The sequence below is a fragment of the Terrapene carolina genome, unplaced genomic scaffold (assembly GCF_002925995.2).
Source record: "Terrapene carolina triunguis isolate 2854851 unplaced genomic scaffold, T_m_triunguis-2.0 Scaffold25, whole genome shotgun sequence".
Lineage (NCBI taxonomy): Eukaryota > Metazoa > Chordata > Testudines > Emydidae > Terrapene > Terrapene triunguis.
Genome location: NW_020664376.1, coordinates 1770203 through 1788132, shown reverse-complemented (window position 1 = coordinate 1788132; position 17930 = coordinate 1770203). Strand labels below are relative to the sequence as shown.

At 43.0% G+C, this 17930-nt stretch overlaps 1 protein-coding gene across 1 annotated transcript in view; it reads right to left on the bottom strand.

Moving 5' to 3' along the window:
• Positions 1 to 2193: 2193 nt before the first annotated feature.
• Positions 2194 to 17930, bottom strand: part of LOC113406292 (gamma-aminobutyric acid receptor subunit gamma-3-like) — a 515367-nt gene continuing 499630 nt past the window's right edge. The window contains exons 8-9 of the mRNA XM_026650329.1: positions 7285 to 7481; positions 2194 to 2643 (exon numbers count right to left, since the gene is read on the bottom strand). Coding sequence (XP_026506114.1) covers positions 2305 to 2643; positions 7285 to 7481 — 536 coding nt within the window. The 3' untranslated portion in view covers positions 2194 to 2304. The remainder of the gene's footprint in view (positions 2644 to 7284; positions 7482 to 17930) is intronic.

Here is a 17930-nt window from a genome sequence, read left to right as displayed (position 1 = left end):
TTTGTCTAGAACACTCCCAATGAAGTCAATTGGTGTTCCGTGTGCAGAGGGTTTCCAGGATCAGTGCCCAAGAAGATAAACGGATCTGTTTCCTTATTTAGAGTTATAACGGGTGGCTCTTATCAGAGCATCAACTCACTTGTTTTTAGTCCTGAATATTTAGCTTTATCTCGCTTCATAAGTCTACCACCCAGACGATAACTCCAAGCCAAGGCAGGGAATCCACAATGAAACATAAACACAGAAGGTTTACAGAGTAATAGTGAGCTACAAAGGAAATGGGGTATCATTACAAATATGTGTTGATATTTTGGGGCAGATGAGTGTTTGTTTTAGTTTATTGCAGAAGATGGGTAGGATAGACTTCACTAATATGAGGTCCTAATCTGGCCAAAAAAACATTTTGTTTTCTCTCCAAAGGAGAGGAATACTTTTTCAGTACTTCTGCTTCACAGCAGCCAAACATGCAAGGATTTTTCTAGATCCAGCTTCCTTTTTCTGTTATCATTTGACTTGGCCATATTTTTATGATACCAGAAATACTATTTTGAAAAGCTACTTTTAGGTGTCTTGTGAGCTATTTGTTTAATTAAAAACACTCTGAAAAGAGAGAGCAGCAGCACTGAGATTCATTGGTGTTTCCAAGAACATGACTAAATTACTGTTCCTTGTAATTACCATGGTATTAGTCCTTGTATGTTTGTGGGATTTTACCTTTGTTTCCATTTGAGGACAGGAGGAATTGCTCTTCAATTATATGTACTGTACATTATTTTCAAATATACATGGGCGAGACTCACATTTTAATCTAACAATCTAACACACTCTTATTACTTTATGTGGCTATTTTTCAACCAAAGAGCACTGAAAATTCATTGCTATTTGGTAGAGAATGTGAGTTCTGTTGGCTTAATAATATTTACCGAGGGTTTGCTGAAAAGTAAGAGTTTCTTAACACTCTAGAAATATTGAAAATGTTGCAAAATGGACAATTCTCAATAATTTAATTTGTGAAACATGTTCCAAAAATACAAAATGCTTTTCCAAGTTAAAATCTATTTGGTTGTTTAAAAAAAAATCCCCTAGTCTTTTCTGTATCCAATATCTGTTTTGATTTAAATCCAATGTTGACGCACGCAAACTCCTATACTGAACTATATAGGTCAAAATTTTTCAGTCCTTAACTCAGACAAGACTCCCATTGACTTCAACGGGAATCTTCTGTAATTAAGGACTTCAAGATTTAGCTCTATAGGAACAGAATACCTTTATTTTTCTCCACTCTGTAAAAACACTTAAAGGGGGAAGGGAGGGGAAGAAAAATGCATGGGTGAACTTTGCATTAAATTGCAATCTGCAGAAAATCACATACCCCTAGTGCTATTAAGTAGTGAATCTTACATATGTCCTATCAACTATAGTCTGCTACAATATCACAAACAAGCAGAAGTCTTGTCCAGTTGCAAGTAAATCTATTCCAGAAATCATGTACCATCCTGCTATGTTTGATCAGTTATTTTTTTTAAAAAAGCTCTGAAATGCTCTACAAATAATACTTGCAGCTACTTCAGATATAGGCAACGTCTTTGACTTTATCAAACTCTGAGCATTCTTGTAAATCAGCTTTTTCACCTCAAATTAAAATTAATGTGTGCAGGAAGGGGGCTAAGCCTATGAATCCCATAGCTTTGCAGCAGAAGAGACCTTACATGGCTTGATGGGACCAGAGCAACTGTCTTTATTTTATGGTGATTTCTCCCATGCAAAGAGACAACCAAGACAAGATCTCCCAGCAACTGTGGAATAGGTCTCAATAAAAGAAGGTGGCTTGGGTTGGTCTGGATTTAGACATCTCTAGTTGCATCATGGCTAACCAGCACCAGTGGGTGTTGCTTTGAGCCCCAGGGAATAGGAGAAACTTTGAAAGGGACATAAGAATGAAGAACCCATATCAAATGTTTGACCTCTGTTTCTTGCTTGAATGCTGTCTAGCTTTCAATGCCAAGGGAGAACAGTAAAGGTTCCATTATATTAGAATTATTAATAAACATTGCTTACACTACAAATTCAGCTGAATTTAGTAAGAATCTTGTATTTCAAATGAATAGCAGTCAGGGGAATTCTTCAAGGTTTTTCTTTTTCAGGCAACTACATATTAAAATCCTTCATTGATTTCTGTGATGATAAAAGGTAACGTGGCCTCTATAATTTGAGATGAAACTGACCATGTCCTCCTTCACTTTTTCATGTTCACTATCCCAAGAAGTGTGAAAACACAGCAGTCTTCACCACTACCGGCAACACTTAAAGATAGAGGTATCCAACCCAGTAGACCAGGTTAAACAGCAGGAACGATGTTGGAAAAAAGACCCTGGAATAGGAGTCCAGTTCTAAGATGTCTATGTGAATCCGTCCTCTCCTCCATGAGCCAGATTTACATTCTTCATAACAGCAGAAAAAGCTCTGGCAGTCTTTCCCATCCAGACACTCATAGACACAAGTGTCTTCAAATTCTTGCCAGTACATGGCATTGTTCAATGTGATGACTGTAGGCGGCGGTCTTATATCAAGTACAGAATAGTTCTGGGGAGAAGGAAAAAAAAGAGAAAACATTTGAAAAGCTGCCTTGGATTGTGATAGATTCTAGAGATGTGTTGAGCATGCGCAACTGACACTTTTGGATTTAGGATCAATGTCACTGCCTTTGCAAATAGGTTTCCATAGAGTAATTTTGATATACAGTCACCAGTTAAATTAATTCTGGGTGTGTATTCTTCACAGATGTTTCAAGGCCTATTATCCATCTAATTTTCATATTTAAAGTGTGTGTTTAAACTACCAGTATATCACAACATGATCATCAAAATCACCTCTTTCTAAAGTTACAATTAAGAATGGTGTCAAAACTATAATTAGAGCAGGCATATGGGCACATCAGTTATTTTATGGGGCAATCTCATCCTTATCAGCAAATAAAGCTGCATTAATGCCACCTATGCTTATCACGAGTGAGAATAATCCCAAAAAATGAAAAAGTCAGCTGAGAATGACTAGAGAAGAAAAGTGTTATCAGCACAGACTTCAAATTAACATCACAGGATGCAAACATATTTTAACTCTCTTTATAATAATAATAGTCAAAAATCTTCAAGGCTCTATCTCTCTACCGCTACCTACATGGTAGGGCTCATCTTTTTTCTATCCTGCCTTCTACCCATTCTCTCCTTAACACTTTAACTTCTCCACTGTCATGCCATTTTATTTTCATACAGCCCTCTCTTGTAACAACCTCCTTTTTCCTAAGCATCAAATCTCTGCAAATCTCATCTCTTCTACTGAAATCAATGGAAATACTCTCATTGACCTCTTTGATCTTTGGATCAGGCCCCAAAAGCACATGCCAAAATTCCCAAGGTATACATGAAATAAGTAAATTGTACAGTTTCTCCTTCCTTTTTCTTTCATCTCCCCCTTTTGCCTGCCCACAACCTCTTTGGATTTATTAATCTTTAATATTAACCCATCTCATTAAGAATGAAAGTTCCTTGGCATAGGACCTTGTTGTCGTCACACCACCATGCATATCAATGTCTATAACAATAATAATATGATACAACATGGTATCACAGGAAATCTATTTTAGCTCTGCATTAAATACTGTGCTACTAAAACACTATCATAACATTTGACTGCAGCTTTATCAGCTTGCAAACTATCACTTTGGCCTGGATCCAAAGGATGTTACGCATTACAACACTCCGTATCACAATGCCTAGCTTGTAGGTGCCTAGAAAATCACAAGAACAAACTGTGATCCACAAAGACTGAGTTAAGTGCTCATGCTCCGTATACAATGAAAAGGGAGAGCTATGCACCTAACAATGTGATCCACAAATGCCAGCACATGAGGTGAGGAGCTCCCGGAGCTAGCCAATGAGAGATGTGGATGAAAGGGGTGTGTTCTAAACCCCACCTCTCTCATGGTGATAGATGCTTAAGTTCAGGCTGCAGGGAGGCACCTATCTCTGCTAGGGATCCATGAACAGCAACCCCTCTCCTGGAGTCAGGCAGCTTAGGCAATTGAGTCATTTCTTGTGAGAATGAGGTAGGTGTTTACCTCACTCTACACAAAACAGGGCAAAGGAAGGATGAGAGGTGATGCCCACCTTATAACTCTTAGCCCAGTGATTAAACCATGCATCTGGGAGACCCACATTCAATTCCCTCCTCTGCCAGAGGGGGGAAGGATTTGAAGAGGGGTCTCCTACCTCTCAGGAATATGCCAAACCACTGAGCTATGAGATATGTTGATGGGGAGGGGGTGTGCCACAAATTCTCCTGATGAAGCTGTTCTACTGTGGATAAATACTTAACATCATTGGGCCAGACACAGAGAGTGAGAACATGCACAATAGTGAGAATGACTCTATTCCAGTGAGAGACCCAGAGTCCAGTCTTCTGCTCCAAACACTCCTTAATTATTCAGACTCAATCATTCAAAAATGGCTGAACAAAATAATTTCAGGCATGGGATGTACAAAGTTCTCCAGGAGGAAGAGTAACTTTCCAAAAACAGAACAAAAACAAAAGATCAAAAAAGGAGGGGGAAATTTGAATGCAAAATCTATTTAACAGTTTGATAGTCATGAATATATGTCCCATGATAGTTAGTTTCTATGAGAACTGTACATTCTTTGTTTTTTTCATTTTTGTTAGTTTAACTTCATGATATAATTTGTATTCACAGTTTCCATATATTACTTTATAAAGCAGACATGCAAAGTTGCATGGGTAAGACTAGGGCAGCAGGAGATGGCACATTTGGCCATCCTAGATCGTTTGGAAAGAGCTTATAGCCAGAGGCATTTATGTTCCTCTCCCAAAGCCAGAAAATAAACTGACCTTTTACCAAAAAAGAAGAAGAACATTCACAGTCAGGCTCAAGCATGACCTTACATTGCAGCATCTTTCATGAATAATTTCAAACTGATGTCAACAATATGTGCATGCATCCATTTGTTGCTATTGAATAAAATAGTGTACTCACCATCATGTGACCAAAACTGACATCAGGTAGCTCAAATAAAGATAAGAGAATCATTCAGAAGAAAAAAAATCTTTACTGTTTTATATTCATCTGGTTTTTAATAACGTTTCTTAAAATATCTCTTAACAAAGGCATGAAACTCCCACAGAAACTTTCATCCACCCAGAATTCTTCTTCACCCATTGACTTCATTTATTTAGTAAATAATAACAAAGCCGGCCTTCAGTCTCATGTCACTTAGCAAACTGCCATATTTTCAGTCAAGACATCTCCCTAGCATTAGCATTATTTCCTCATCTTGACATATACTCCTTAAACGTGTCCTTCTCATAACTGCCATATTTTCTGCATTCAGACTTTCCACACCATTATCTTTTCCATTTTCTCAAAGCCAGCTCACTTCTAGCATGCTATAGAATTCCTTTCAGTAGCACTCTTCTCATGTTGCCTTTCATATACCCCATACATTTATAAGGACTGTTTTAGAAGTTTAATGGAATTTTCACTGAATTGGCTCTTGGCTATCTATTATTCTAGCTTGTACTCATCTTCCCCCATTATTCCTTTCTTTTATTCTCTTTCCACTTCATGACTTATTTGCTGAATCTTGTCTTTTCCTTCCTTCTTCCTCTTTTCCCTTGAGCTCTCTTTAATTCCATTCTTCTCAACCTATCTCCTCTAATGCTTCACCTCTTTTATTTCAAATGAACATGTTTCCTTCCTCCAGCCTGGAAAAACAAAATTTCCCTCAACCTTTCTGACTCCTATTTTCCACTAAACATTTTCAGTGGGTGAGCTACTTCTAATCCCTCAGTTTCCTCTTCTCTAGTTCTCTCTTTTATCTCTTGCCTTCTGAATTTGCACTTCACTTCACCGTAATGTCTCATAAAGTGAACAACAACATTCTCCTGGGAAAATATTTAAGAACAGTTTATTTTAGACTTTTTGGAGGGGATTATTTTTATGTCCCTCTGGCAGGTGCCTTTGCTGCCATGAGTCCAATTGTACTGGGCTCAGAGGGAAACATACACTCTAAAAATGACCTAAAGCTGTTTTTTGAACCTAAAAATGACCACTTTAAAGTTTACTATCTCATTTGCTTATAGAGTTAGGAACAAGTGTGGGTTCCCACTGGAGTGGTAGGGACCTGGGAATCAACTTTTCTAGACATGAAGAGCCATCAGATAACAGACTTCATAACTGGTGTTTTTATGTATATGGAAAAGCTGTTAAAGGTGCAGGACTGAACTTTGTCTGGCCTGGGCCATGTACAGGTACAATTTCTTGGTGGGAATTTCAGACTGGGGGGAGAGAAGAGGAAGAAGGAATCATTTCTGTGGCAGGTTGGGGTTAAATAAATCCCGGGGAGATGATTTCTTTTGAGGGGGCAGGTGATGCAATGAAAAGTTCATGATAAATTGGTTTGTTAATAGATTCTGCAATTCATACACAGGGATATCACTTCTGCCTCCACTCATGTTCACTTCAGCACCATCTCCATGCAACACTGATGCTCACATTCTTCATAGCCACCACTTACTCTCTCTCTGTCACGCCCAACTGGGTACACATCCACCTTTCACTCTCTCCACCCTCTGTACATTCAGACACACACCCTATTCATTTTCTGAAGCCCCACTCTTCACTTTCTGCACTCCCATACATATGTACTCACCCACCATTCATCCTTACTGCAACTTGTCATTCTCTGCTCTTCCTGCGATGTGCCCCAACCCACCACCCCCCATTCACCCCTCACCTTCTGTTCTAGACACCTCTGCTGCACCCCCTCAGCTCCTCATTCCCTCAGCTCGGGGGCCTGTCTCCCTCTTTCCCCACTTTCACTCCTTAAGGCCTTATTCAAAAATCCTTGCAACTGGGGCTGGACAAGGAATCTGTGCTACTTAAGTACCTCTAGATTTATTTTCAGTGGGGGAGCCACTTTCCTTTCCATTCACCTGCACAGCTGAAAGGCAGGGAAAGGAATAGAAGGAAAGACTGCTGCTGTGGAATGTATTGCATTTGGCAGCAACTCGCTTGATGCCTACAGCAACTACTTTCCCACCTTCTTGCTGGAATTGATCAAGAATTGGGGAGGGTCTAGGCAGGGTGGGGTTGGGGTGTTATTTTGCAAAAGCATATGGAGGGACCATTGCCATGACTGGCTGTGTGAAAGATTCCCTCTCACTATTATGCGCTATGCCCTTCATTAGTAATCTTAGGTGACCACATCTTACCGACTTTTTCTTCTTGGTACAGTTTGGCTTCTTGCAGCTTGAGTAGTAGTTGAGGGTTGCATACTCCATCAGAGCAGCAAAGACAAATAAAAAGCATACAGTCACAAACAGATCCATGGCAGTGACGTAGGAGACACGGGGTAAAGACTTTCTTGCAATGGTACTCAATGTTGTCATGGTCAATACAGTGGTAATACCTGCACACAGAAATTGCATTTAAATGTATACATATCATTTCTTAATAGAAAAGCAGAAACTTTGGAAACACACACACAAGATAGGGGACTAACATCCAACCAAGCAGTTACAGGAAACTGATTATCCCCATATGATATCAATGGATCACTGAATAGTGGTTAACATAAAACATTGAGTGAAAAATTAAATCCTCAGTAGAGTGGGTAGACAAATGGTAAATATTTTGCACAAAACATTTCAAAACCAAGGAAACATTTGCCTCTGGTATTTTTAATACTCCCCCCCCTGAAATTCTTACATTTTTCTTTTTTCAGTGCCCCTCCCCTGCCTTTCCCTCCCCATTCCCCTTTTCTTTCTCCTGTTTCAGTGGCAGGTGCGGGGTGAAAGGAGGCAGAAAAGGGGGGGGAATACCTAGACCTGGAAAAATTGGGGTTTGGGTTTTTCAATTCAAAACTGAAAAATATGGATGAAAAAATTTCTCACACAAAGTCAAAAAGCCACTGTTTGTCAAAGGAAGTTTTGATTTTTTTCACCAGCTGTAATGGTCAATAAGGATTTAGGCCCTAGTCCTGCAATTGGCTGCTTGCTGGCCAACTGTTGCTTCCATGCACAGCCTCACTGGCTGAAGTCAATATCAATCGACAGCAGCAGCAGTCTGCCCAGATGTTATCAATTTACAGGATCAAGGCCTTAAGCCTTAAAATTCTCTCTCTGTCCCCATGTATGTAGCCTGGATGAAAATTGAGGCTTATATGAACTGTTACTGTAATTTGAAGAAAGTGGCCAGTTTCCAGGGGTGAAAGTAACTTAAAGGACTTACTGGTATGCCGGAGTCCTGAGCAGGGGCGGGGCCTCGACCGGAAGGGGTGGGGCCTCAACCGGAAGGTGACAGGACCTTTAGAGCCCCAGGCCCTTTGAATCAAGATTTAAAGGGCCCCAGGCTCTGGCTGCAGTAGTGGCGGCTGAGAGCCCCAGGCCCTTTAAATCACTGCCAGAGCTATCAGCTGCAGAGGCAGCTGGGAGCCCCGGGGCTCAGGTGCGATTTAAAGGGCCCGGGGCTCTGGCCACTGCTACCACAGTGGAGCCCTGGGCCCTTTAAATCGCCGCCGGAGCCCTGGGGGGTCCCGGCCCCTCTGCTACTCGGGGGTTCCGTCAGTGGGGCTCTAGCAGCAATTTAAAGGGCTCGGGGCTCCAGCCGCTGCTGGGAACCTCAGGCCCTTTAAATTGCCGCCAGGGGAAGCTGGTCCGGTACGGTGTACCGGCTTACTTTCACCTATGCCAGTTTAGTTCAGAATCCATTCTTTCAAATAGAGTATCTTGGATGAACAGATTAATATTTAATGTAATATGAATTATCTTGATGTAAAATATGCTGAAACCACACAATCTGGTTTGTATTGGAAGTGAAAGCTGTTTGTGTGCGTTGTTCATATGTGGAAGTGGCTCTGCCTGAGAAATAAAGACAATGTTTCCATTTTTGGACTAGTACTGGCAATACTTTTTGGGGGGAATCAAAAGGCTTTTACAGAAAAATTAAAAATAAAAACTCCTGGATGGCTTGGAAGAATTTAAAGCACCATTTGAACTACACCCCAAAAGACATACTTTAAAACAGCATAGGTATAAACAATGTTAACTGTTGTAGGAGCAGCTGTGATCTGTATGCTCTGTGTGACTATGCTATCTATGTATAACCTGTATGCTCAAAAGGTCAGTTACACTTCCCCTCTCCCCTCCTTTGTCTCCTCTCCCTCTTTGAATACCTGTGAAGTGGCTTTCCCCCTCCCCCTGCCTCCTGGAATGTCTGTGGGATGAATGGGCTGCTTGAGCAGCTGGAAGATCAGAAGAGCTCCCAGGTTGACAAGGTGTCTGGGACTCTGATTAGGCAGCGATCACAAGCCCAATGCATGGACACTGTCCAGGGTGGAGTGTGACCAACCAGACGCGGCCAAGTCATCTCTAGTCGCAGGCCATGAGGAGCCTTAAAAGGGGAATGGCCATGTGCTCAGCAGTGCACTCACAAGCTTGTACCTCCCGTAAAGGCCCTTCGCCTGGACCTCCTGCCAGTGGTTCGCCGTGTTGCATTTCATCGTGCATCGGGAAGACTTACCTTCATCGCACCGTCCATCGCTGCGCTGTGGGACACTTACCTTGAAAGATCCTGACATCTCCAGTGCTGTGCCTGTCCTGGGAGCGTGAGTATGACACTCCCCCCCCCGCCTTTCTTTTGAGCTTAGCTATCAGTATAATAGACGTGCTGCTTTCTGCCAAACTCTGGTGGGTCATTAGTCCTCCCTAAGCTTACTAGCTGCCCCAATTTCGGGTAACATTACTGGTGGAGAATGTGGGCAGCTTAGTGGAGGATTTAACCCAAGAGTAGGGGTCCCCTGGTGCCCCCCGTTGTCTCTTGAGTGGGTCCAGCTCAAGCCTGTGTGAAAAAGTGGAAGGCTAGCAACCCACTGCAGGAAGAAAAGGACGCCGCTGCTAAGTATGCCACTGTGAGGCAAGGGGAAGAAAAAGGCGAAGCAGCCCGAGGAAGAATACACCCCCCGTTGGGGAGCGGCGCCACCGCTCGGGGTGTTGTTAGAATGGCTCCAAAAGAAAGGGCCAGACCTCTGGATGCCAGGGGCGGTTTCACCTGGGAGTACAATTCCTGAACTAGAGCTCATGTTGGATAAATATGTATTTATATATGGTCCCAATAAGGTGGGACTGGATCGTGCAGCCGCCTGGCTGCTGTGGCAAGCAGGCTGGCAATGGCAGGCGGCAAAGATTCAGCTTGCCACTCAAGGACCGATGTAATGAGTTGAAGAAGGAACAGGATAAGGTCCCCTGGTGCCGCCCCAGAAACAATACAAGTATCCTCCTGAGGCAGAGCAAGCTGTGGGTGAGATATTGGATGCCCTGATAGACCAGGGAGTGGTTTGTTTAACTTCCTCTCCTTTCAACTCCCCCATCTGGCCGGTCCGCAAGGCAGACGGGAAGACCTGGCGACTAACTATATATTACGGCCGGATCAATGCTTGCACGCCACAGCAGGCTCCAGTGGCAGACATGACCGCATTGTTGGAAAGTATTCCGCCCGAGGCACAGTGGTTTTCAGTAATTGATTTAGCAAACTGCTTCTTCGCCCTGCCCCGGCTCCAGAGAGCCAAGACCGATTTGTGTTTATCTTTCGCAATACCCAGTATACGTTCCCCAGGGATTCCACAGTTCCCCCATGCTAGCTCACCAAGCCGTGACTAGCACCCTAGACCCTCTCTGACTGGCCATGGGACCTCAGAGGGAAAATGGATACACCGCGGACAACTCAAACGAGCAGGGTCTACCGCTGTGGGAGCACTGTGCTAATTTGTTTCTAAGCTTCTATCTTTCAGCCTCTGAACCGGAACATTAGGAGAGCTGGTACCAGCTGAAGAGTTATAGAAATACCATGGTTATAGTGTCATGAAAGTCTGTGTTCAGTGTTCTGTGTTGCATGTTCTGTGTCTGTCTCTGGTTGGTGTCCTGTTCTAGCATTGGGTCCAGAGAGAGAGGGGATTCTACACTAGACAGGGTAAATGCCTTTTCCTCTCTCTACTTCCCCCATCTCCAACCAAATTATCAATCACATCCACCTCTGTCCAAAAGACTTTGGTCCCCAATGCATCAGGTTTATTTTTTGGTAGGTTCTCTAATAATAATTTTGTTGTTGATTTTTTGATACATTTGTATTGTTAGTTACATTTTCTTGTATTGTTAATTCCACTTTCCTCTATGCACCCTGGTTCTACTTCCCCAAGCCCTGAAGGGTAGCTCATGGGCCCCCATAACCTGTACAACTAAATGTTAGTTTAAGTATCAGCAACATCACCAAGTTCTCTGTTACTGTGTATCTTCCAAATCAGTTTTACCTTGCATGACAACTGTGGTACTCCTACAAATCTTATTTGTTGTGTGTATTTAAGGGTTAGGGTTAACTTTTATTGTTTGATGGCTATTGCAGCATCAAACTTGGGCCTCATTTTGTTTGTCAATAAACCCAATTATTGTAATGGTGATGGTTTTATTGTATTCCCAATTATTATAATTGTGATTGTTTGCATTTGTGTTTATATTATATCTGGTGTTTAGTCAATTGTAATGGTTTTAGTTATATTCACCTGGTTATGATTGTTTGGTTTGTTTGCAACAGATCACCTGTGCCCTACAACAACAACAACTACTGTATTGACCATAGATCAAGGGGCGGAGTTTTGTAGGAGCAGCAGTGATCTGTATGCTATGTATAACCTGTATGCTCAAAAGGTTTGTTACACTTTCCCCCCTCTTTTGTCTCCTCTCCCTCTTTGAATACCTGTGAAGTGGCTTTCCCCCTCCCCCTGCCTCCTGGAATGCTTGTGGGATGAATGGGCTTCTTGAACAGCTGGAAAATCAGAAGAGCTCCCCAGGTTGACAAGGTGTCTGGGACTCTAATTAGGCAGCGCTCACACACCCAATGCATGGACACTGCATGGACACTGTCCAAGGTGGAGTGTGACCAACCAAATGCAGCCAAGTCATCTCTAGTCGCAGGCCATGAGGAGCGGGTCCTTAAAAGGGGAAGAGGCCATGTGCTCAAAAGTGCACTCACAAGCTTGTACCTCCCATAAAGGCCCTTCACCTGGACCTCCTGGCCAGTGGTTCGCCACATTGCATTTCATCGTGCATCGGGAAAACTTACCTTCATCGCACCGTCCATCACTGCGCTGTGGGACACTTACCTTGAAGGATCCTGACATCTCCAGTGCCGTGCCTGTCCTGGGAGCATGAGTATGAGAGTGTGAGTGTGACACCCCCCCCCCCATCAGTATAATAGACGTGCTGCTTTCTTCCAAACTCTGGTGGGTCATTAGTCCTCCCTAAGCTTACTAGCTGGTCCAATTTTGGGTAACATTAACTACAAAAAGAAGAGTAATGTTTTGCAGCAGCATGCAGCATTTGAAATATCAGTGGGGTGACAAAACCTATGCCTCACAGTCAGCGCCGTATTATTGCCTAGGCCGACAAGGCCTAGGCCTAGGGTGGCAAATTTTCAGGGGCGGAAGCTCCCCTCTGCGCCCCGCTCCCCTGCTCCAGCTCACCTCCGCCTCTTCTGCAAGCGTGCCGCGGCATCCTGTTTCTCTCCCCTCCTGTTTCACGGGGCAGGAGGGAGGGGGGAGGAGGGGGAACGCCACGTGCTGGGGGAAGAGGCGGAGTCGGGGGCAGGGATTTGGGGAAGGGATCCAATAGGGGAAGAGAGGGGGTGGAGTTGGGGCGGGGAATTTGGGGAGGGGGTTGGAATGTGGGCGGGAAAAGGGCGGAGTCGGGGCGGGGCCAGGGCGGCAATTATTTCCCGGCCTAGGGGCGGCAAAATTATTAATCCGCCACTGCTCACAGTAAAATTACTGTCCACATATAGTACTCTTTTTGATACCGATACAGCAATGTCTATGGATTATGTTTACCTAACTTTACTCTTCTCTTTATAAAAGATTGCCGGCACTTGATTTGTAGTGTTTGTTATGGACTAAAGTGATTCACAAGGATCCAATCCTCTCCCACATCATATTTAATAGCTATAAAACCACCCGGGAGAGCTAGCAAGCTGAAGTGCTAGCAGGGTGTTTACACCACGCAGCTCTACATCTCCTTTATGTCAAAGGGTAAATAATGCTATCTGTCAGGGGTCTAAAATGTGCCTCTGACATCAGCATCAGGATAAAGAACACTTTGCTGAAGCTGAACCCAGACAAGCCTGAGGTGATGCTGATGGAAAGAAGGGAGTGCTCTGAAGAATTTTTCTCTTCCATAACAGCCTCTGAAGGCATTGGTTCTCAGGCCTTGGAGATACCTAGATACCCAAATAATCATGGAGGCAAAAAGCTTCCACTTCTAGAAGGTCATGCCTGATCCCATCAGAGACAGATGTGGCCACGGTAATCTATGCACCTGTAATTCAACTACTATGGCTCAACTACTATGATTCTCTGTATCAAGGTAGGAAGTCCAATATCCTGAAAAAGCTGCTGCTAGTTTAGAACACAACGACGTCCCTGCTCAGCAACCCATCATAGCAGAGCTTTGTACTGATTCCCCCATGAACTCACAGCCAGTTCATAGTCTCTGTCTTGATTCACAGAGTTGTTCTTCGCTAACAGGGAGACTCTCTCTCTCTCTCATCACAGCCTCCAATGATCGGTATGTTCCACAGGCACAATGAAATTACAGACAAAAGGGGCAACTTGGGACCCTGGGAGCTTCACCCAGACCAGGCGTCGGCAACCTCTGGCACGCGGCTCGCCAGGGTAAGCACTCTGGCGGGCCGGACCAGTTTGTTTACCTGCCGCCTCCGCAGGTTCGGCCGATCGCAGCTCCCACTGGCCGCAGTTCGCTGCTCCAGGCCAATGGGGGCTGCGGGAAGAGGCGCGGGCCGAGGGATGTGCTGGCTGCAGCTTCCTGCTGCCCCCATTGGCCCGGAGCAGGGAACCGTGGCCAGTGGGAGCCGCGATTGGCCGAGCCTGTGGAGGTGGCAGGTAAACAAACTGGTCCAGCCCCTCAGGGTGCTTATCCTGGTGAGCCGCATGCCAGAGGTTGCCGACCCCTGATCCAGACTATGAAACTCCTCAGCTAAATGAACTGAAAGTGACTAAGAACCTGGCCCCATTCACAACCTCCATGCAAAACCCATCTCTTTGACTGAATGTTCTGACAACAACACTTTTACACTCCCACTGCTCACTCGATCTTTTATTTTATAAAAACAAAAAACAAAAACAAAAATCCTAAACTCCACTTCCTGAAAAAGAAGACAGAGATTTTTGTTCTTAGTCTTGGAGGGTACTTTGTCATAGATTCAGAGTAACTGCACCTGTATTCCCTGTCCATGGTCCCTCAAGGGCTCCCAGACATCACCTCTCCAGGGCGGAGACTTGTGTCTCCCTCCCTCCTGACAACATGTTTTAAGTCTGCACTGCTCCCTGAACTACACTGCAATATCCTTAGCAAACCAGTCTGCCTTTGCTTTCTCTCCAAGGGCTATGACTAGTGTATTGCCAGCAGATACAAGTCACCACACAGCTTCTTCTAAGCGAGCACGTTTATTCTTAAGGTAAAAGCATTACAGAGAAAACATATAAAAACAATAAACTTTTCTATATGCATGATAAAAGCCTACCAGAGGTCACCCAGAAAGAAGGCCCCGAGTCAGTTTAAACTCAGGATATTTATCCACAAGTCCTTCCTTTCTCTGTTGTTCTCTGGAGAATCCAGTTTGAACCAGTATATGTGAGCCTCCCCCTTTCCCCCGGGAGGGGGACTTCTCTGGGAGGGAGGTTTATAAGCTGGCTGATTTGCCTTAATTACCGCCCACTGTTTTAAGTTCCTGGAGGAGTCGTGGTAGCCGTCCCCCATGGAGTCGAACACAATTATACATAAACCATTCATTTAAAACTATGGACCCCAAAGATAGATGTTGCAACTCCATGCAGTATCACACTTGGATACTACAGTGATGGGTGCTAGGATCAGAACCTAGTTAGACAGAAGACCACAGTAGGAATGGGCAGGAGCTGGGCCAGAGTTGCAGATACAGTGGCATTTGAAAGGGCAGACACAGGGGAAAGTGTGTAGCATCTCTTCACCCTGGCTTGGGGCTGGATTGGGGCTCCCCAACCACATTTGGAGCTCAAAAATTCAGGCTTTATGCAAATAAGATGCCATTGCCTAGGGTATGTCTGCACTGGAGCTGGCAGGTGTACATTCCAGCTTTCGGAGACATACCTGAGTGAGCTCTGATTGAGCTAGCACACTAAAAATAGAGTGTAACCAGGGTGATGTGAATGGTGGGAGGGGCTACCCTGAGAACAAATACAATAAACAAGCACTGAAAGCTATTTTTGAAGTAATAAAAATTTAGTCCATTGTGTATAAGCAATAGAAACACTGTTTTTAAACATTAAAATCTGTTTTATAGTATCACATAGTGAGCAGGAATGGAACAAAAAGCAAAAAACACTATACATCGAGCGTATATCTAGATGCCATATACATCAATAAGAACCAACACCTATTTTTTCCCCAAAATAGTATCTAGATTCTTTACCCTGGCCTCACTGCTACTCTGTGTGAGATCATTTTGGTGGATGATGTCCAGGAGGTTCTATGATAGACCTCTTATTGTGGGAAGAGCCTTCCACCCTGTTCTAAAATTTGCAATGCTCCAGAACTGTCTGTCAGTTTTTTAAGACCTACCAAAGATCTGAAATTACTATCAGTCATCCTGATCTCATTTCCGCAGCTTCATGTCACAGCTGGCGTTAATGCCCTCAGTCAGAGAAGTGTATGTGTTTAAATTTATTTTCTGTCAGTGACATCAATACTAAATTTACTATTTTATAAATCAAATAAGACTTTCCAGCAAACTAAGATAGCTCAGGGGATTCAGAATGGGTGAACAATGTTTTACCTTTAGGTCACTGGTATGAATTTAATCATGATCAATACTTACATTAATATTTTACCATCTGATAGCTGCTTACAGGACTTCACTATGCAAAGAAAATTAGTGGTCTGAATCTGGCAGTCTCAGAGGACTCATGGATTACATGGTTAGAGAGGCTCAATTGCCCTCTTACATCTAAGGGTATCTTCTGCCAGGCAAGAATAATGGCACGTTGAGGGGGCAGCATGGGGAAGATTGTTGCCCAAGCTGTAGCTAGTTTGTAGGTAAGAATTTCAGTTTCTCCGTCTTCCAATCTTGGCAACTTTCATGAACACTAAATTCATTTTCAAAATGTAAGTGACTGAAGGATGGAAGTGAAAGGAAAGTGATGTGAGTTTTTATTAAGTGCCATCGTAGGGCAATTTCAGATGCGATATGGTAACATAACCATAATAGTATCAGATAATGGAATGCGCTAACACCCTACCTATATATGTATATAGATACAGTATATCAGAAGAAGGCAGTTTGCTGAAAACTTCAGTTAAATTAAACCCTCTGAATTTCAATAAAAAACACCCCCATAGTTTACCCAGTGTAATTTTTCTTCTCTTTAAACACCTGTCAACATATCTAGATTGGTAGCTTTGGAAGAAGGTAATTTTCATAGTTAATGAGAAGTACAAATATTAGAAAGCAATTCCAGCCCTGTAGATTGAGGCATTTACACAAGGAGGCAGCATAGTCTAGTGGTTAGAACACATAACTGGCAGTCAGGACTCGTGCGTTATCTGCCTATCTCTGACACTGACTCAGTGTGATCTGAGGGTAACTTCATCTCTCTGTTCCTCATCCCTTGGTTTGTAAAGCAGGGGAAAATGACACCCATCTTTTAAAAAAGAAACGCTTTGAGATCTTCATATTCAGGTGCTAGTGTTTGTGTATGTGCCGTGCCACAATAGGGATTATTACTACAGTTCTATTGTCCTCTCAGAACTAAATATCCCTTATTTCATTATTTCAGTATATTTCAGTATATATCTAGCTCATTACTGATAGCTGTGCAGAAGGGGGGTAAAGCCTTTATTTCATACAACCCAGAGCAGTTGCCAATAGCTCAGCACATTACTCATTAATTTCAGGGAGTGAAATTTTTTCCCTGATGTAACGCCATTTAAGTTAATGAAGTTACATCAGGGGCAAATTTGCCCCCTTCCCCAAGTCTATAAATCATTTTGACTGATTAGCATTAATGATCTAGAAAACCCAGGATGATTTCAGTGAGTAGCCGTTAGCTGTGTTACACACAAATGCACACTGTACTATTTTTAGAAGCGGGTACAATGTATGCTACTTTTCAATTCAGACAGATTTCTTGTTCAAATTATGTAAGTGCACTAAAGCAAATAAAGAGCACTAATGTGGCTATTCTGAAGATTTACAGTAAACTGACCATTGGGAGACATTTGGGCTCTGATGGGGCACAAGGACATACGTCCCACCTATGCATTACTTTCTAGTTGCTTGATGTAATTTATATTTTTAGACCAGTAACTAAAGGTTTAGTTATGTCTCAGAATTATATCCACATGGACTTCTCTGAACTCTATCTAACCAAAAAGAGTTGGGCACCTAATTCATCTAGATCTAGACTGCTTGGAAAACTTTAGCTTAGTTTCTAATTTGACACTCACCCATTGCTATCAGAATGTCTTGTTCCTACTGGATAGAGGTCTTCAGGAACATTCAAGACAATACATTGGTGTGACTAAAATTCTAACCTTCACTCTTGTCTAATTAGTTTGGAAATGGACCTATGCAGTATAAGTACATGAGCTTTCTGAGAGATAGCGCACAAGCAAGCTATTTCTAGTAAGAGAAAGCACTTGACACTTTTTTTTTCTCCTGGTTTGTTGTTTTTAATGAAAATCAGGCATTGTGAAACATAATCCAGATGGGTGATTTGTGATTCTTCAGTACACAATATTGTCTCACACGTTTATTGACA